The 14,902-nt window shown below is 39.9% G+C and overlaps 2 protein-coding genes across 2 annotated transcripts in view; one reads left to right on the plus strand and one right to left on the minus strand.

The window, feature by feature from the left end:
- Window positions 1–3,792, minus strand: part of LOC118408455 — a 4,190-nt gene extending 398 nt beyond the window's left edge. The window contains exons 1-6 of the mRNA XM_035809271.1: window positions 3,536–3,792; window positions 2,986–3,104; window positions 2,377–2,512; window positions 1,837–1,906; window positions 1,016–1,201; window positions 41–501 (exon numbers count right to left, since the gene is read on the minus strand). Coding sequence (XP_035665164.1) covers window positions 41–501; window positions 1,016–1,201; window positions 1,837–1,906; window positions 2,377–2,512; window positions 2,986–3,104; window positions 3,536–3,639 — 1,076 coding nt within the window. The 5' untranslated portion in view covers window positions 3,640–3,792. The remainder of the gene's footprint in view (window positions 1–40; window positions 502–1,015; window positions 1,202–1,836; window positions 1,907–2,376; window positions 2,513–2,985; window positions 3,105–3,535) is intronic.
- Window positions 3,793–4,179: 387 nt separating this feature from the next.
- On the plus strand, window positions 4,180–13,788 carry LOC118408464 (2,3-bisphosphoglycerate-independent phosphoglycerate mutase-like). Its single transcript, XM_035809282.1, has 12 exons — window positions 4,180–4,369; window positions 5,766–5,941; window positions 6,348–6,464; window positions 7,462–7,594; window positions 8,230–8,408; window positions 8,908–8,989; window positions 9,401–9,510; window positions 9,897–10,023; window positions 10,824–10,972; window positions 11,359–11,476; window positions 11,900–12,034; window positions 12,828–13,788. The coding sequence occupies exons 1-12, from the start codon at window positions 4,312–4,314 to the stop codon at window positions 12,971–12,973; spliced, it is 1,530 nt and encodes a 509-aa protein (XP_035665175.1). The 5' UTR covers window positions 4,180–4,311; the 3' UTR covers window positions 12,974–13,788.
- Window positions 13,789–14,902: the final 1,114 nt, after the last annotated feature.

Genomic DNA, 14,902 nt, shown 5'->3' on the forward strand with positions numbered 1-14,902 from the left:
AATTATCGAATGTAAAATAAAACTTCTGGATTGAGCTGACATAACTAACCTTGAACTATCGTTGGTCTCATACACTAGATCTTTTCTTGGTTCATCTTGGCAGCTGGCATCTCCCACATCCATATCGTCCAAGCTAGGAGTTTCCTTTTCCTTAGTAAAAACCTGTTCATCTGAGGTTTGTCTGTTTTTGCCGACCTCTTTGCAGACATTTTGCAACATGGAGAACATGAGATCACCGTTCATGTTTGTTGCCCCTGCTTGGTCTGATAATGCTAGTTTCTGCAACATGTCTGAAAAGTCACCGCCCTGCATGTCAGTCTGTGAGGATACGGGTGTTCTGGACGTGCTGCTTGGATGACCTTGGGAATCAGCTTGTGAAGGACGTTTGGGAGGGGCAGCTGTAGGAGAGGGTTGACCACCCATGGTATTAGTGAACATCCCAAGAAGGGGTAGAAGGGCGGCCATGTTGGATGTCTGTTGACCCATTGCGTTTCCTTGATTCTGGAAGAAAGAAGACATGTCTGATTGAGGTAAGTAACCACTTAGCTTCGGCATACACGTAGACCCCATTAATACCAGCCTTCATGATCCTGGGTTCATCCAGGCAATTGATTGATCTCAATATACGAATTCTGGAACGGACGAAATCTGGCACCGAGGGGAAAGGGGGACTATCAAATAGTTGCACATATTGAATTGACAGATCATATCAATCCTGCAGTGCCATAATTTTTTGTGTGTGTGCTATCCAGATTCCTAAAGATTGTATGAATAGGGTCATAGAAATTTCTTCTTTGTATGCTGTACTATGTAGAAGAAGAAGAACTTTATTGCACGACAACTGTAGAGGATACAGTGTTTGGCAACTTGTACATACAATACACACAGAACAGTTTAACTACTAGTACATGAGTTCTAAGCCTGTAAAACTGTACTAATTAATGATCATTAATGCTAATTTGATAAGTAATAATTGGAATGTTTTTTAGTTGAATTCTATGTTTAATCAACTGACCTGTTGTTGTGACTCCACCAGTGTCATGAGTTTCCTTGCTCCATCAGACAGCTCCACCCCTGACTCCCCTAACATCTGATGTACCTTCCTGTGGTCCACCCTCCCCGGCATGGTCAGCTTACATGGAGACAACACTACCTCGATGATGTACACAACCAGGCATGACCTGTCCGCCAGGGTAACAAACTGCCAAAACACAAACAAAACAGGGCATGATTCTAACAGTCAAAAGCACGTTGAGAACTTCACAATCTCCAAAAACTGTATATTTCTTCTTTTATTATTAATACCTCAACTTCATGTTTTACTATTAAATAATAAACTAATAAAAAGCTTCTTGAAGGAAAAAACTCACAACAATAAAAAATATAAAGGGAAGCACGGTTTTTCAAATGTAACTAGTAAAAATCTTCTAAAGTCTTACTGAAAATATCATATACTATCAGTCACCTGAGTGTATCTAGTTAAATTTTTTTTATGCTCTAATTTTAACCCCATTTCTTTCTTGCCTTATCAGCAGGGCTTTAAAATGTCAGCGAGCTGGGCAGCCTGGCTCTGGCTCTTGAGTATTTCCACTAAAAATATGGGTCCCTAATTGTTGGCTCCGCGGATCGCTGCTTGAAAAGTAGAAATTGGTCAAATAATTGAGTCAAAGGCACACTAAGTACTATTTGACCATCAATCCGTGAAGCCTGGTAGAGGCTACCCTAATAGAGTTAAATTCCTTATCACATGTTCTTTATACAGAAGAAACTGTGTCAGCTTGATTAATTGAATTACTCATCGACATGAATTAAAAGATGATCTATCTCTTCACTCACCCTGATGGACAGATCTGTCACAGGATAATTAAGGTCAATTTCGGCATGGTACATTGTCTGTTGGCAAGAACTGAAAAAAAAAAAAGATAAAAATACGATTATCATACAGTTTACCTTGAATGGAAATGATCAAACCACATACAAAAGGTCAGCATGCTTTTTTCTGTAAGACTATTTTGATCTTTTTGTAATTCATACAGAAAGCTGTCTTATTGACACAATTCGAAATGAGGCAACCAAAATCTGATTTTTAATGATGCACTGTAAGAATACTGTAGTAAAGAGGATTAATCTTGCTGTACAAGTGTACATTTAGCAGCAGAGTTTCATTTTATGAAATCTTTTCCCAGACTTAAAGTACAATTTCAGAATGAAGAGTTTCAAGAAATGACAAAAACAATTCATAACAAAAAGACTTTGAATTTGCATTGTACTTGAGTCTGTTATCACTAATCTATTTTTTTTAAAATCTTTTTAGTGTTTTCAAATTTAATGGAGTCAAGTTAGGCTGGCCTCTTTGTTCATCTTTAATTATAGTACCTTCCATTCCCTGGTTTACAGACCACCTCTCCTCTGCCGGTTGCTTGGTAGCCATCCTTGGTGAATATCTCTATATGATGAGCACTACTGACGACTGCCAGGCCTACAATCTCTGCACTGGTGGGCTCTCTACATGCTTTACAACAGGGAAGATACAGGGAGCAAAAGTCATTCACCAGAAATGTCGATGATACTATCAAAATGATTTTGATATCTGTTACTAGTATTTATCAGATGGATGGATGGATGGAATCATGAAAGAATGAGAAATGAGTCGATGGATGGATAGATGGATGGAATCATGAAAAAATTATGGATGGATGGATGGATGGATGGATGGATGGATGGATGGATGGATGGATGGATGGATGGATGGATGGATGGATGGATGGATGGATGGATGGATGGATGGATGGATGGATGGATGGATGGATGGATAGATGGATGGATGGACGGACGGATGGATGGATGGATCGACGGACTAACACAGAGATGTAGGCTAGTAGTGTTACACGTACATTTAGTAGTTTCTACCATATCACAACAATGATATGTTGATGTTGCTATGCTAGGACATATTGCTAGTACAATAGACTTCTTTCTTTTTACCAATCTGTACTTCACAGGAAGTGGGTGTGTCCGAGTCAGCTGGCTGTAAGATAAGTGGCTGGGGTGGGTTGGTACAGCTGGTGCCATCATGGTCTTCATCTTTGCTGCAGTCTTCACTACTGTAAAATTGTGATGAAAAAAATTGAAATAAGTTTCGTGCGTCGCCTTGTTTATGTACAAAATTGACATCAATTGGCAAAATTTCTTAATTGATAGATACATCATACATAACAAATCATGAAAAATGATCAAATCTACTAAGAGTGTTTTTTGCATGTACAAGCATAAAAAATAGGTCGTGGCTAAACTATAGATTTGACAGGATCGATGTTCATGTCAATTATCATCATCATCATCATATTTTGTTCCTTCAACCTGTCAATAAGATACTTTGATGTAGGATGTTATGAACGCCCCATGATCGTGTCAATACTAACCCTTATCCTGAAGACGATCCTATAAAATGTTGCAAAACCAAGCCAACATTGCATCAATGAGCAAGAAAAATTAATAAGGACGACAAAGAATAGCCGATAAAAATTTATGTCACCTTTCTGATTCGTCGCTCTCTGTCCACGCGTAGCTCAGAACGCTGCTCAAACCTACGGAGCCTGCAGCGACGTCCCACGAAGCTGTGCACGTGCAGTGAGCCATCTGTGCAGCAGGGTGACCAAAATGCAAAAGAAAACCAAAGAAAACTCAAAAATTTCCTTTCGCCTTCCTCGAAAATCACGAAACTTCATTTTTCCATCATCACACCCCTCCTTCGATGTGTAACCCGGAAGTAATAGTTTGCCGCAAACGGAAACTGTCGTAAAACAAAACGTTTGCAGTATCAACAATTTGAAATCACTGTCAAATCTATCAATATTTGATTAAATTTTTACTTCAAAAACTTTATCTTCTAGATGAAGAATCAGTAAATACTTCTATATATCATCATAATTGAGTTTAAGACGTGTTTTGCTCGATTTTACGATGATGCCGAATATCGGCAGTAGTGCCGTGCGCAGTTTCTGTAGCCTAGGTGCCAGTACTGTTTCCAGGGCGTCTTCAGTCCGATATTCGTCTGCTCTAGGGCCAAAAACGTACTCAAAAAAGTCTAAAATAGCCCTTGAAGCCGATATAGAGCCTAATGAACATGATAGATGTTATTGAGATGGGGTATGGGCACACGGGAGATATTACTACAATACAGCTGGTGGCCTGGCATCCAGGCTACCCGTAAGTGTTCTTTCTGTGACCTTTTCTCCTTCCTTTGCCGGTTTTTAGTTCGTACTCACTCGTGCTACTGTCAGCTGCTCACATATCACGCTCCTGTAAACCATGGCTAAGGTTTGTCTCATTGTCATCGATGGATGGGGGATTCTAGACAAGACTAAAGGTATGTGTCGCTGTCAATTGAGTCTGTGTTCTCTCTTAAAATTTGCTAACGTGCTTTTTCGGCGTCTCTGCAATTTTATACTATCGCTGCACCGTGGCGCTTCGACTTTGGAGGAGGGCGTGACAGTGTGATAACTTCTTTGTGGTCTTCTAAAAATACTCGTTTTATATAAACACACACAGTATTCTAAGCTTTAAAATAATTGCCACTCGGAGCACTACTGCAAAAGTTCAATTGATCAAGCCTAATTATCTCTAAGTTAAATGTACTCGTATTTGTAAATGTTCACTGACTCTGGATTTTAATCAATTTCTACTCAATACTTTTAGTAAGATTTCAAGACAATTCCTGAAGTGAAAGTAGTTATTGTGTAAATGTCATTAACAACATTTTTCTTATCGTGTTTAAGATACAACTCACTTGAAATGATATACTAGTATGCAGGTCTAGCACAGTCAGTGATTGTGACAGGTTGAACGACCTTGGTGTCTATAAATACGGTCATGCAGGGTAGCACGTAGTCAGGAGGTTTAATACCCTGAGTGCCCCTATAAAGGCTAACGGGGAAAGACCTTCCCAGTAATAGCCGTGGCATACGTGTTCTCTGTGCTAAAACTGCGGAGAGATTGTGGTCATGTTTACTTTACTACGAGTGTAATGTTTTTGGCGTGTCTGAATCCCTGTGTGTGTATGTCAGTGTGTGTGTGTTTTTTAAAGGGGGGTATATGCAATTTTCGATAAACATGAGGTAAATCATATACGATACCCACAACAATGCTATTTTTGTAATGGAACTACATATAGAAGGGTCACAAAGTGGCAGTTGTCCAAGAGTTTCATTTATTTCAATGAATACAAAGTAGTCCATGGACCCAGTAATATCCAGTACTTGATTATTTTGCTGCTGCAATACTTTTTTTTTTGTACTTCGTTTTGTTTTTTGCACAGCCCTTTATCAGTTTATTACCATTCCCTGCATCTGACAAGTACTTAAAGTACTTAATTTTAAAATTGAAAAATGAAATTCTCACATACATGTACAAGTACAAAATGTACTACTAGTACTCACTACTACTAGAAATATTCTATTGGCAGGACACTTCTACTAGTACTACAAATGTCATGTCTTTTAAAAGAGTTGCAAATTGTCAAGTTATATGAAATAGCAAAATGTTCAGTTACCTTCAAACTGTCATAAAAAGTATGTTTTTATATTTCTGTACCTATTGATTTTATTAATTTGTACCACTGCCCTCTTAATTATGTTGTTTGTGACATCAATACGTCTTATAAGCCCACGTGAGCTGGGACAGTGGGAGTGTAAAGCGCAAGACACGCAAATAAACTTCCATTTCATTTATTCATTCATAATATTATTAATGATCATCACAAACAGGAAATGCCATCCATAATGCGGACACCCCTGTCATGGACGGGTTTGCTAAGGACCAGGACAAGGGGAAGTACCTGACTTTAGCTGCCCATGGTTTGAGTGTTGGGCTGCCTGATGGACTGATGGGGAACAGTGAGGTCGGCCATCTGAACATTGGAGCAGGCAGGGTGGTGTACCAGGTTGGAAACCCTTTCTTTTTATGTTTTTTAAACAATTCTAACCAATACAGAAAATCCATGACAAGTCCGGACCAGGACCAAAAGATCAGCTCCAGGTCCAAACCAGACATACCAGTTTTGTACCTGTAAGTAAGACAGCAAGGCAGCAAGACAGTTGCCTTCTTCGGGATCAATACATGATGACCAATCACTTCAGAACGCAAACTTGCCAGTTACAGACACATGATCTTGCGGTTACTTGATGTCAGCAATTGGTCAAATGTATTCATGGCAGTTCAGGCATTTGCGTTTCAGGCAACAGGCTAATTACAGGAAAGAACGCATTATAAACATGTCACAATGGTTTAGGGTATGATAACAGTCTACTGTTGTAAAATATTTCAGAATTATTGTGTTGTGTTTTCAGGACATCGTCCGAATCAACCTGGCGATGGATACCAAGGCTATCAACCAGAATGAAAATCTGGTTAAAGCTTTTGAGAGAGCAAAGACAGGGAATGGCAGGCTACACTTTCTTGGACTGGTAAGTTACTATTGTCATGTTCTCTGGGATGGATCTCATGTCCATGTAAAGGTGATTTGCCCAAAGCTCCTTTGTCAAAATGCAATGTGTCTTTTTGGGGGTCAAAATACACATACTAAGCTGCAGTTTTCAGAGATATTTCTAAGATTTTCTCGATGAAGGTAAGACATCCAGGTAAACAATGTTCAAGATGCTCAAATACTATTCAATCTCTACAACCCTTCAGTGTTGACTAGTGACGCTGAAGAAGAGTGATGGATGTCACTCAAAAAATGTCCAGAAGTACATTTTTTTTCTCCGATTGCAGAGATTGAATTGTATTTCAATATCATTTACCTGGCTGTCTAACCTTCATAAATGTAATGTTTTAATAAGACACTTCATTCTCTCCTATGGGATAAGGTTCGGAGATTACTTTCAATGACATTCATAACTATTGAGAGTAATCTCTGTATCAATATCTTGTCCAGTTATGTAGATTGAATACATTATGATTCCAGAAAACAGAAATGAAATATTTCAAGCTTTCGTTTGAATCTTGATTGATCAGGCAGGGCTCGAAATACTGGGTGCATGTGCACCTTGGTACACCCAAAGTTGGAGCTGTGCACCCAAATGTCTTCTTTTAGTGTACCAGTGCACCCAAATATTTTGTAGGTTTAAGTAATATACGATGTCATTGGTGGACACAATTTTTAAATGCTCTGGTTCACCTAAATTTCGAGCCCCATCAGGTAGTCCATTGGAATGGTTTGATCCGCTCACACCGGGAAGGTCCCCTACTCTTAATAAGGTAGGGGACCTTCCTGGTGTGAGCGGATCAAACCATTCCGGCCAAATGGGGTAGGGAATTTCCCAAGCAGCCTCGTAACCCCAGGCCCTGCTTTGCCTATTGGATCAGTTAGGCGAGAAACTTAGTTCAGTGCCTAGAAGTTGTCGATGGCCTTGCACTGAGCAAACTCGTTAAAAAAATGACTTTACCCCCCCCCCCTTCCAGGTCAGTGACGGAGGTGTCCACGCCCACATCAATCACCTGTTTTGTCTACTGGAGGCAGCTAAGGAGCACAAGGTGCCCAACACTTATGTCCAGTTCTTCGGTGATGGCAGGGACACCAGTCCTACAAGTGGAGGTAAGCTGGGTGTTAGGTCCCGGGGTCTCAATCTAACTCTTGTTTGGTTAAGGACTGACCGTACTAGAAAGGATTGACTTTGGGCAGGTTTGACCATACTAGACAATTTTAGAAATAAGTATAAGTGGTACATCTAAGTCTGTGGAATAAATTTACAATGCTGTTAAGTACAAGATATTGTAAATGCCCACTGGCTGCAAGCTGAAAAGACAAGATTGGAAGAGTCTAGTAAATGCTTCCATCCCTAAGGTGTCGCCAAAAAATCCAAACTCCAGTAAAAGCAGCAGTACAAATGCTTAAACAGATTTCTACATAGCCTCTGTTCTCCCATCCTTTGATGGAATTTTGCCACTGCGGACGGACAAAAGTTTTGCCCATTTTGTCCTACGTGACGGACAAAACTCCTAGTCCAGTTAACTCCAGTACTGGGCTTTTATTCCTAACTTGGCCACTATTAGTATTACTATTCGGCCAGGCGGGAGTCTGGTAGAGACTCGATTTAAAACTTAAGACCCCTTAGGATCGCACCTTTTACAGGATTAACATTCAAAATCCAGGGGACGGAAAAATTCAGGCTGGCTAGAACACTCCTTGAATGTTTCTTAGTTCTAACAGCTACTTTCTCCCCCATACAGTTGGGTTTGTAAAGCAGGTTTTGGATAAGCTTGAGGAGCTGCAGTATGGAAAGCTGGGTACAGTGGTGGGGAGGTACTATGCTATGGACAGGGACAAGCGCTGGGAACGTATCAAGCTGGCGCATGAAGGTCTGGTGCAGGGCATCGGGGAAAAGGCCACAAAGGACACTCTCCTGGATGTAAGTCTTGTGTCAGGCATTATGTGTTTGTGTAAATTTGCAGATTTTGTTAATGTCCTGTTAACTTTATGACAAGTCTGAACCTCTCAGATAGGAACAATTGTGTTAGAAGTCAACTTTATGTCAATTCAGAAAAAAAATCATGATGTCAACATCTATCAACAAAGTTTGTGAGTACAATTAACATTTATATTTTAGTACTACTTCCTTTCATGTATCAAGTTCTGTTATTACTGTCAAACCTGGTGGTGTGCAACTCTACGTAAGGACTTTTCGCAGAGTTGGTTCCTGGTCCCTTAGATAATTTCATCCTTTGAGTTTGAACCTAGCATTACAACTCCTCTCTATAGTATAGTAACGAAAGTCTGTGACCATTTTTTCTTTGAGGGGTCACTATAGGCAACTTATCAACAAGTATAGAAAAGTGGTGTCTCCCTTGTATATTTGCTTGATTTGCTGTAGTCTGTACGTATAACCACAGCTCCCCTTTCTTCTCTAGGTTGTGAAGGCCCGGTATGAGGCTGGTGAGACTGATGAGTTTCTGAAGCCCATTATTCTAGATGACGATGCTCGTGTCCAAGGTATGTGCACGGTGTTTTGTGTCATCAGGATTTGTCATCAGCTATTTACAAACAATCTGTTTAATCCCATTAGCATGTAGAGAGTTCACTAAACACAAAAAAGATAGCTTACAATAAGAAAATTGCTCTAGAACGTTTTTATTCACTTTCATATCAACAAAGCAGATGGCCATATTGGTGTCCTTGATTTGCATTTCGACATTGTAACCCAAGCCTACACACAACTTTTTGAAAAGTCTGTTGGCAACTTATGTTTCTGGTATTCTCTTATGCCCTTAATTAATTTTATGGGGGTCAGATTATCTCTATATCTATGCTACTATTGTGCAAATAGCTATGTCGGTGTATCTATCATTCTATGACAATTGTAAACGTGCTCTATAAAACATCTGTTCGTGTGCTTTATCACAGATGGGGACACCCTTGTGTTTATTGACTTCCGTGCTGACCGCATGAGGCAGATAGCGGAGACCTTCGGCATCAAGCCTCCATTCGACGTGTCTGTCATACCCAAAGATCTGGTAAGAGCTTCATCACGTAACCGCCTGCACAATATATCCTCAAGGCTAACATTATTACTTTTGTTTGAATCATAAGTAACAATGAGTTATTATTTACGAGTAATATGTATCATTTGATTTGACTCACAGTGCCATGTGCATTATTTCTTGACGTTGTCACTGTACATGTACTTAATAGTCATTCCTTGATCTACTATACTAATTACCATAACAGGACTGCAAACCAATAGACCTGCCATGCTCGATATGAGTGGGTGTCCATCATCATATATTATAAACTGACTTCTACTTCTGCCTGATTTCATAGCATCTTAGCATAGGTGAAATGTTACATTGCTCTGATGTACACAGAAGAAGAAACACCTCTATTTTTCTGTTTTTAACAGGGAGTGTTCAGCTTAACCCAGTACAAGGAGGAGTTCCCCTTCCCAGCACTGTTCCCTCCACAAAAGATGGACAACGTGTTAGCTGAGTGGCTGGCTAAGAAGAACGTCCCACAGTATCACTGCGCAGGTTGGTGACATTCTCCTACGCAGAGACATCCAACAGCACTCTAGCAAACCGCCTCTTGCCTGTACTCTGCTATCTTAACCGTCACCATCAGTTCCTGACTGCCCTGCTTATGAATATTAATGAGCTTACCCTTATAACATATATATGCTAGATCCCTTTTGAAAACTGAAAGGTGTATTCTCTTATTGGCTGACAGCTGGTTTGGGGCGACGCCCACAGGAACTGATCGTGACAGATGAGATAGAGTACACTCAGACAAGCAGCAGTTTGCTATCGTAGGAGAATGGTTTGTGACTGTCAAGTAGACAGTTTAACTACTAAAGGCAAAGTTTTCACGCAAGCAAAAATATCAGCCAAACCAATGCATGAGCAACCAAAATCATTGACATCGCAAAAAGGTCATTGAGAGACGGTTGGAAGATCTTGGAGATCATTGAAAGATCATTGAGTGACCTTGGAGATCATTGGGCACTCACTGAAAGACAGTTGAAGCTAGGTCTGTCTAGTTCTTGGATGCTCAATGGTCTTGTCTCCATGTAACCTGACTTTTAGATGTGAACCTCACAATTGCTTGTTGTTCCTTTAAAAATGGCTAACATTACTAAATACAGCAGTATAGCTGTGAAACCAGCCATGGATGTAGATACTTTGAACCTTAGAGCATTCATTTTTGTAGTGTGTGCTAGAGTTTTTGCTAGTATTTTCCCACCATATCCATTGTGCTCATAACTATTGTATTAAGACAGCAAGCTAAAAAATAGAGCAAAAAAAGTTTATTTCTTGTATCTTTCTCCCTGTAGAGACAGAAAAGTATGCCCATGTGACCTTCTTCTTTAACGGAGGACGGGAGGTGCAGTTTGACAAGGAGGAACGCAGCCTGGTGCCCTCCCCCAAGGTCGCGACCTATGACCTCCAGCCTGAGATGAGTTGCGCTGGGGTAGCAGACAAGGCGAGTGGTGTACTCGTTAAAGTTAAACCTTCTGGATAAAGTTGAACGGTAATTTCCAACACAAAATTCAGACTTACCCAAAGTTGCGAATTCAAAGATAATTGTTACAATTTCCAACACAGAATTCAGACTTACCTAAAGTTGCAAAAGCTATAATTGTTACAGTTCAACTTTTATCCAGAGTGACATCTACCAATAGATGAAGCTACAATTTAAATCTTTTGTTTTCTTATTTTTCGTATTTTCTTTTGGTTTTCCCAGAGTAAGAAAAAACAGTCTTGGGGTCACTCCTAACAGATACCAGCCTGGGGTAACTCCCCGATCAGTGCTCATTGCTGGTTGATGATGATTAAATTCTATAGAACATACTCTGTGGTTTCCTACAGATGATCGAGACCATCGAAGGAGGGAAGTATCCGTTCCTGATGTGTAACTTTGCTCCCCCTGACATGGTGGGACACACTGGGAAGTACGAACCAGCTGTTATAGCCTGCGCAGCCACAGGTAAGACTACAACAGAACACAGGGCTTGAGATTCATAACAGGCCAGTGGAAGTAATCTAAAAATTTCAAACCTCACAGCTATATTAAGGGTTCACAACATGAAATAAAGTATAGATTTAATAGCCTAAGGACAAATACTGAAAAAAAGATACTAAGACTAGTACAGTTTCAAGTTCAACGGAAGTTCAAAGGATTTGGAACAAAAGGTTGAGAGTTCAGTGTTCAAGAATCTGTTTATTTCCAGAGTTTTGTTTTGGCTACATGTCATCTGCAGTCATTTTCCTTATTTTCCCTGTCATTGTATACCACTGCCAGACATGATATTAAAGTGGAGAAAACAAAATCACAATCCTTACTGCCTCTCTTCATGCCTGGAATCTAAAATTCTATAGCTAGCTTCAACATTTTATACTGTCACTACAGATGTAGCCATTGGACGCATCAACGAGGCGTGCCAGAAACATGGCTATGTCATGCTGGTCACAGCGGACCACGGCAACGCTGAACAGATGTACGACGAGAACGGGAAACCGTTCACCGCACACACCTGTAATAGAGGTCAGTACAAACTGCTGAGTATTTTCTATGATTCCATGTTGATGTCCATCCGCTAGTGGGGACATAATACTGTAAAATGCATTTAATTTTGTGTGCATTTGATTTCGCGGCAGGGGGAAAAGAACTGTTCGTGGTGGTTTTAAGTTTGTGATAGCACCATGCACTGTAGTCTCTTACTACCATGGAAAAATGTTTGCAGTGGTTTTTAAGTTTGCGGTAAATTTGAAACGCAAAAACCGCGAACATAAAACCACCACAAAAATTTCTGCATTTACAGTTGTATAAATGGAAGTAAAATAAAACATTGTTCATTTAGATACCTGACCTTTATAAGTCTTTTTACCTCCATTAAAATGGAGATATTGTTTTTGGTGTTTCTGTCTGCAGTCAGCATATCAACTCAAGAACCTCTTGATAGATTACGATGATATTTGGTATGTGGATAGGGGTTAGGAAGATGAAGGTCAAGTTTATTTTTGGCCCCCTAGTTTATGACCTTGGTACTGCAGCAGAACTTGCAATTATTTGTATTTTTTTACCCGGACATGCTATGGTCTTGATATTTGAAGAATTGTTGCATGTTTGGGCCCCCCTAGCAGCTTGCTTTGGAACTGCAGGGGCATTTTTTTTTAATATTCCATGGAGCATAACAGAACATAGGAATGATGGTTGTCCATGATACGTAGTATGCAGGTATCTTTGGCAGAGATGTACACAATGAAGTGCAAATTATGCAAATTTGGACTTAATTTGCATACTTATTGAGGACAATCTATATTTTGTCCTGTTCCAGTCCCGTTTGTGATGTCTGGTGGAACTGCGGAGTTTAAGAAGCCAGAGCACAATGCGGCGATCTGTGACGTGGCGCCGACCGTGCTGGACCTCATGGGACTGGACATCCCAGAAGAGATGACCGGACAGTCGCTACTCAAGAAGTAACTCATCCTGGGAATCAAGATTTCAGAAAGTACAACATAACTCCCACTTAAAGACAAATATATCTCTATGACTGGATATGATTCAGAGACTGCTTCACATTGTGCAACCGGTTTTTCCAGTTACATGTGAACTGTGATGTACTGAGTACTGATTGTTCCAGTTCATTCTAAGTTATGCTGAAGAAGAGTGGGGACATCTGGAAATAATCTCATCTTATCCAATTGTAGAGATTGAATTATTGTCTTTAGACATTATTTACCAGGATGTCTAATGCTCATAAATGTATAACAAGAATTTTAGACCACAAGAGAGAGAGAGATTTATATTAATTGAAACGTTGACAATGAAAGCTGTAGGAATGAGAATCTAAGTAAATGATTGTAAAACCACAAGAAATCATAGATTTCCAACAGGCATGGTGCTCCATACTATGTAACAGTGAGACAGCTACATGTAGGTTCTTTGTAAGTAGCAACCACTAGAGCAGAAATAGTGAAATGTGTGCTGGCACTTTAGAGTGATTGGAATTTAATGTTATTCATGTTTGTATGTAATACAACAAGAATGATAGACTGAACAATGTGCTATGCTTTGTTTTTGTATATGTTTGTGCAAAATATTACATCAATGCATACAGTGAAGGTCCTGCTGATGTTTTGACATCTAAGTGTACAAGTGTACAAAGGAGGTATACTTTTATTGAAGAGTATATGATGAATACCTTAACATCGAATATGGTTTGTAACCACTGCTGTGTACCTATTCCTATTGGAGTGTTAGTTTTGCAGAGACAAAAGAAATGTTGATAGAAAACAGTTGTTGGGTTTTGTTTTCCTCTTATCTGTGAGGAACATACACAGTGTATTATGAATACCACAGCTACTTTTGGGCTGCATTTTTGTCTGAAAATTTTACAATGACCAAGGATGACCTACAAGGAATCAGTCCATGCCATAAGCTGTAGGTTACTTCTTACCAAAAGAACAACATCACCACTCCTGTAGTGGTGCGAGATGGTCTGTGTAAATACGGACATATTTCCCGTTGTCCTCCATCTTGGCATAACAGTAGATCTTCTTCGAGGATATGTGGTTGGTTCCCAGTACACCACACTCCATGATGATGTGGTAGAGTTGGCTGTTCCTAATATATAAAAAAAACAAAAATTTACACAAGATATAGATTTCCTATGATCATTACTTCATTGTATAAAATGATAGTGCCCCCCAATTACTTCAAGTCAATCTTTTATCATCATCAGTTGTATTAATCTTCCAGGAGCTCAGTTCAAAAATCTATACTGTATTATTATCAATGCAAGAAAAATTGCATTGGTGCGGCCTTAGACATCACAAACAAATGATTGTGACATACCTGAACCAAAGGTCAAGGGTGACAGTCTGGTCATAAAGTGACAGGTATGTGTCTGGATTATATGGCTGATACTCAATATCTGACTGTATCTTCACAATGAACCGTCTTCTTCCTGTTTTGTCAGGGGGAGTGCCTTCTCTGATGCCCTTCAATTCAGCATTGAAGGTTCTAGTATGCAACTGTAATGGCTGCAGTTTATATATAGTGTTGTCTGTGGAGACTCTGAAAGAGTAATTGCCCTGTATGATTTTACAAATCATCTTGTGTCGTTGCCAGTGTTGTTCCTGGCACTCCTTGGAGCAGTACTGTGCTTTACGGCACTTCCCGCAGCTCATGGTTTTCTTGTGTTGGTCACCACAGAAGGCGCATCCAACTTGGAGCCATGTGATGGGGTTTGAAGGATGCTGCTGCTTGGTGTCATTGTTTTGACAGACATTCCTGTCAGTGATGATAGGGGGCACTAAGAAGTTTGACAACACATTGAACATCTTTGTAATGTATATCGCTGGCCCTGTGTGATCTCTGATCACATTTTCATCGATAAGCAGCCTTCCA

The sequence above is a fragment of the Branchiostoma floridae genome, unplaced genomic scaffold (genome assembly GCF_000003815.2).
Source record: "Branchiostoma floridae strain S238N-H82 unplaced genomic scaffold, Bfl_VNyyK Sc7u5tJ_1588, whole genome shotgun sequence".
Lineage (NCBI taxonomy): Eukaryota > Metazoa > Chordata > Leptocardii > Amphioxiformes > Branchiostomatidae > Branchiostoma > Branchiostoma floridae.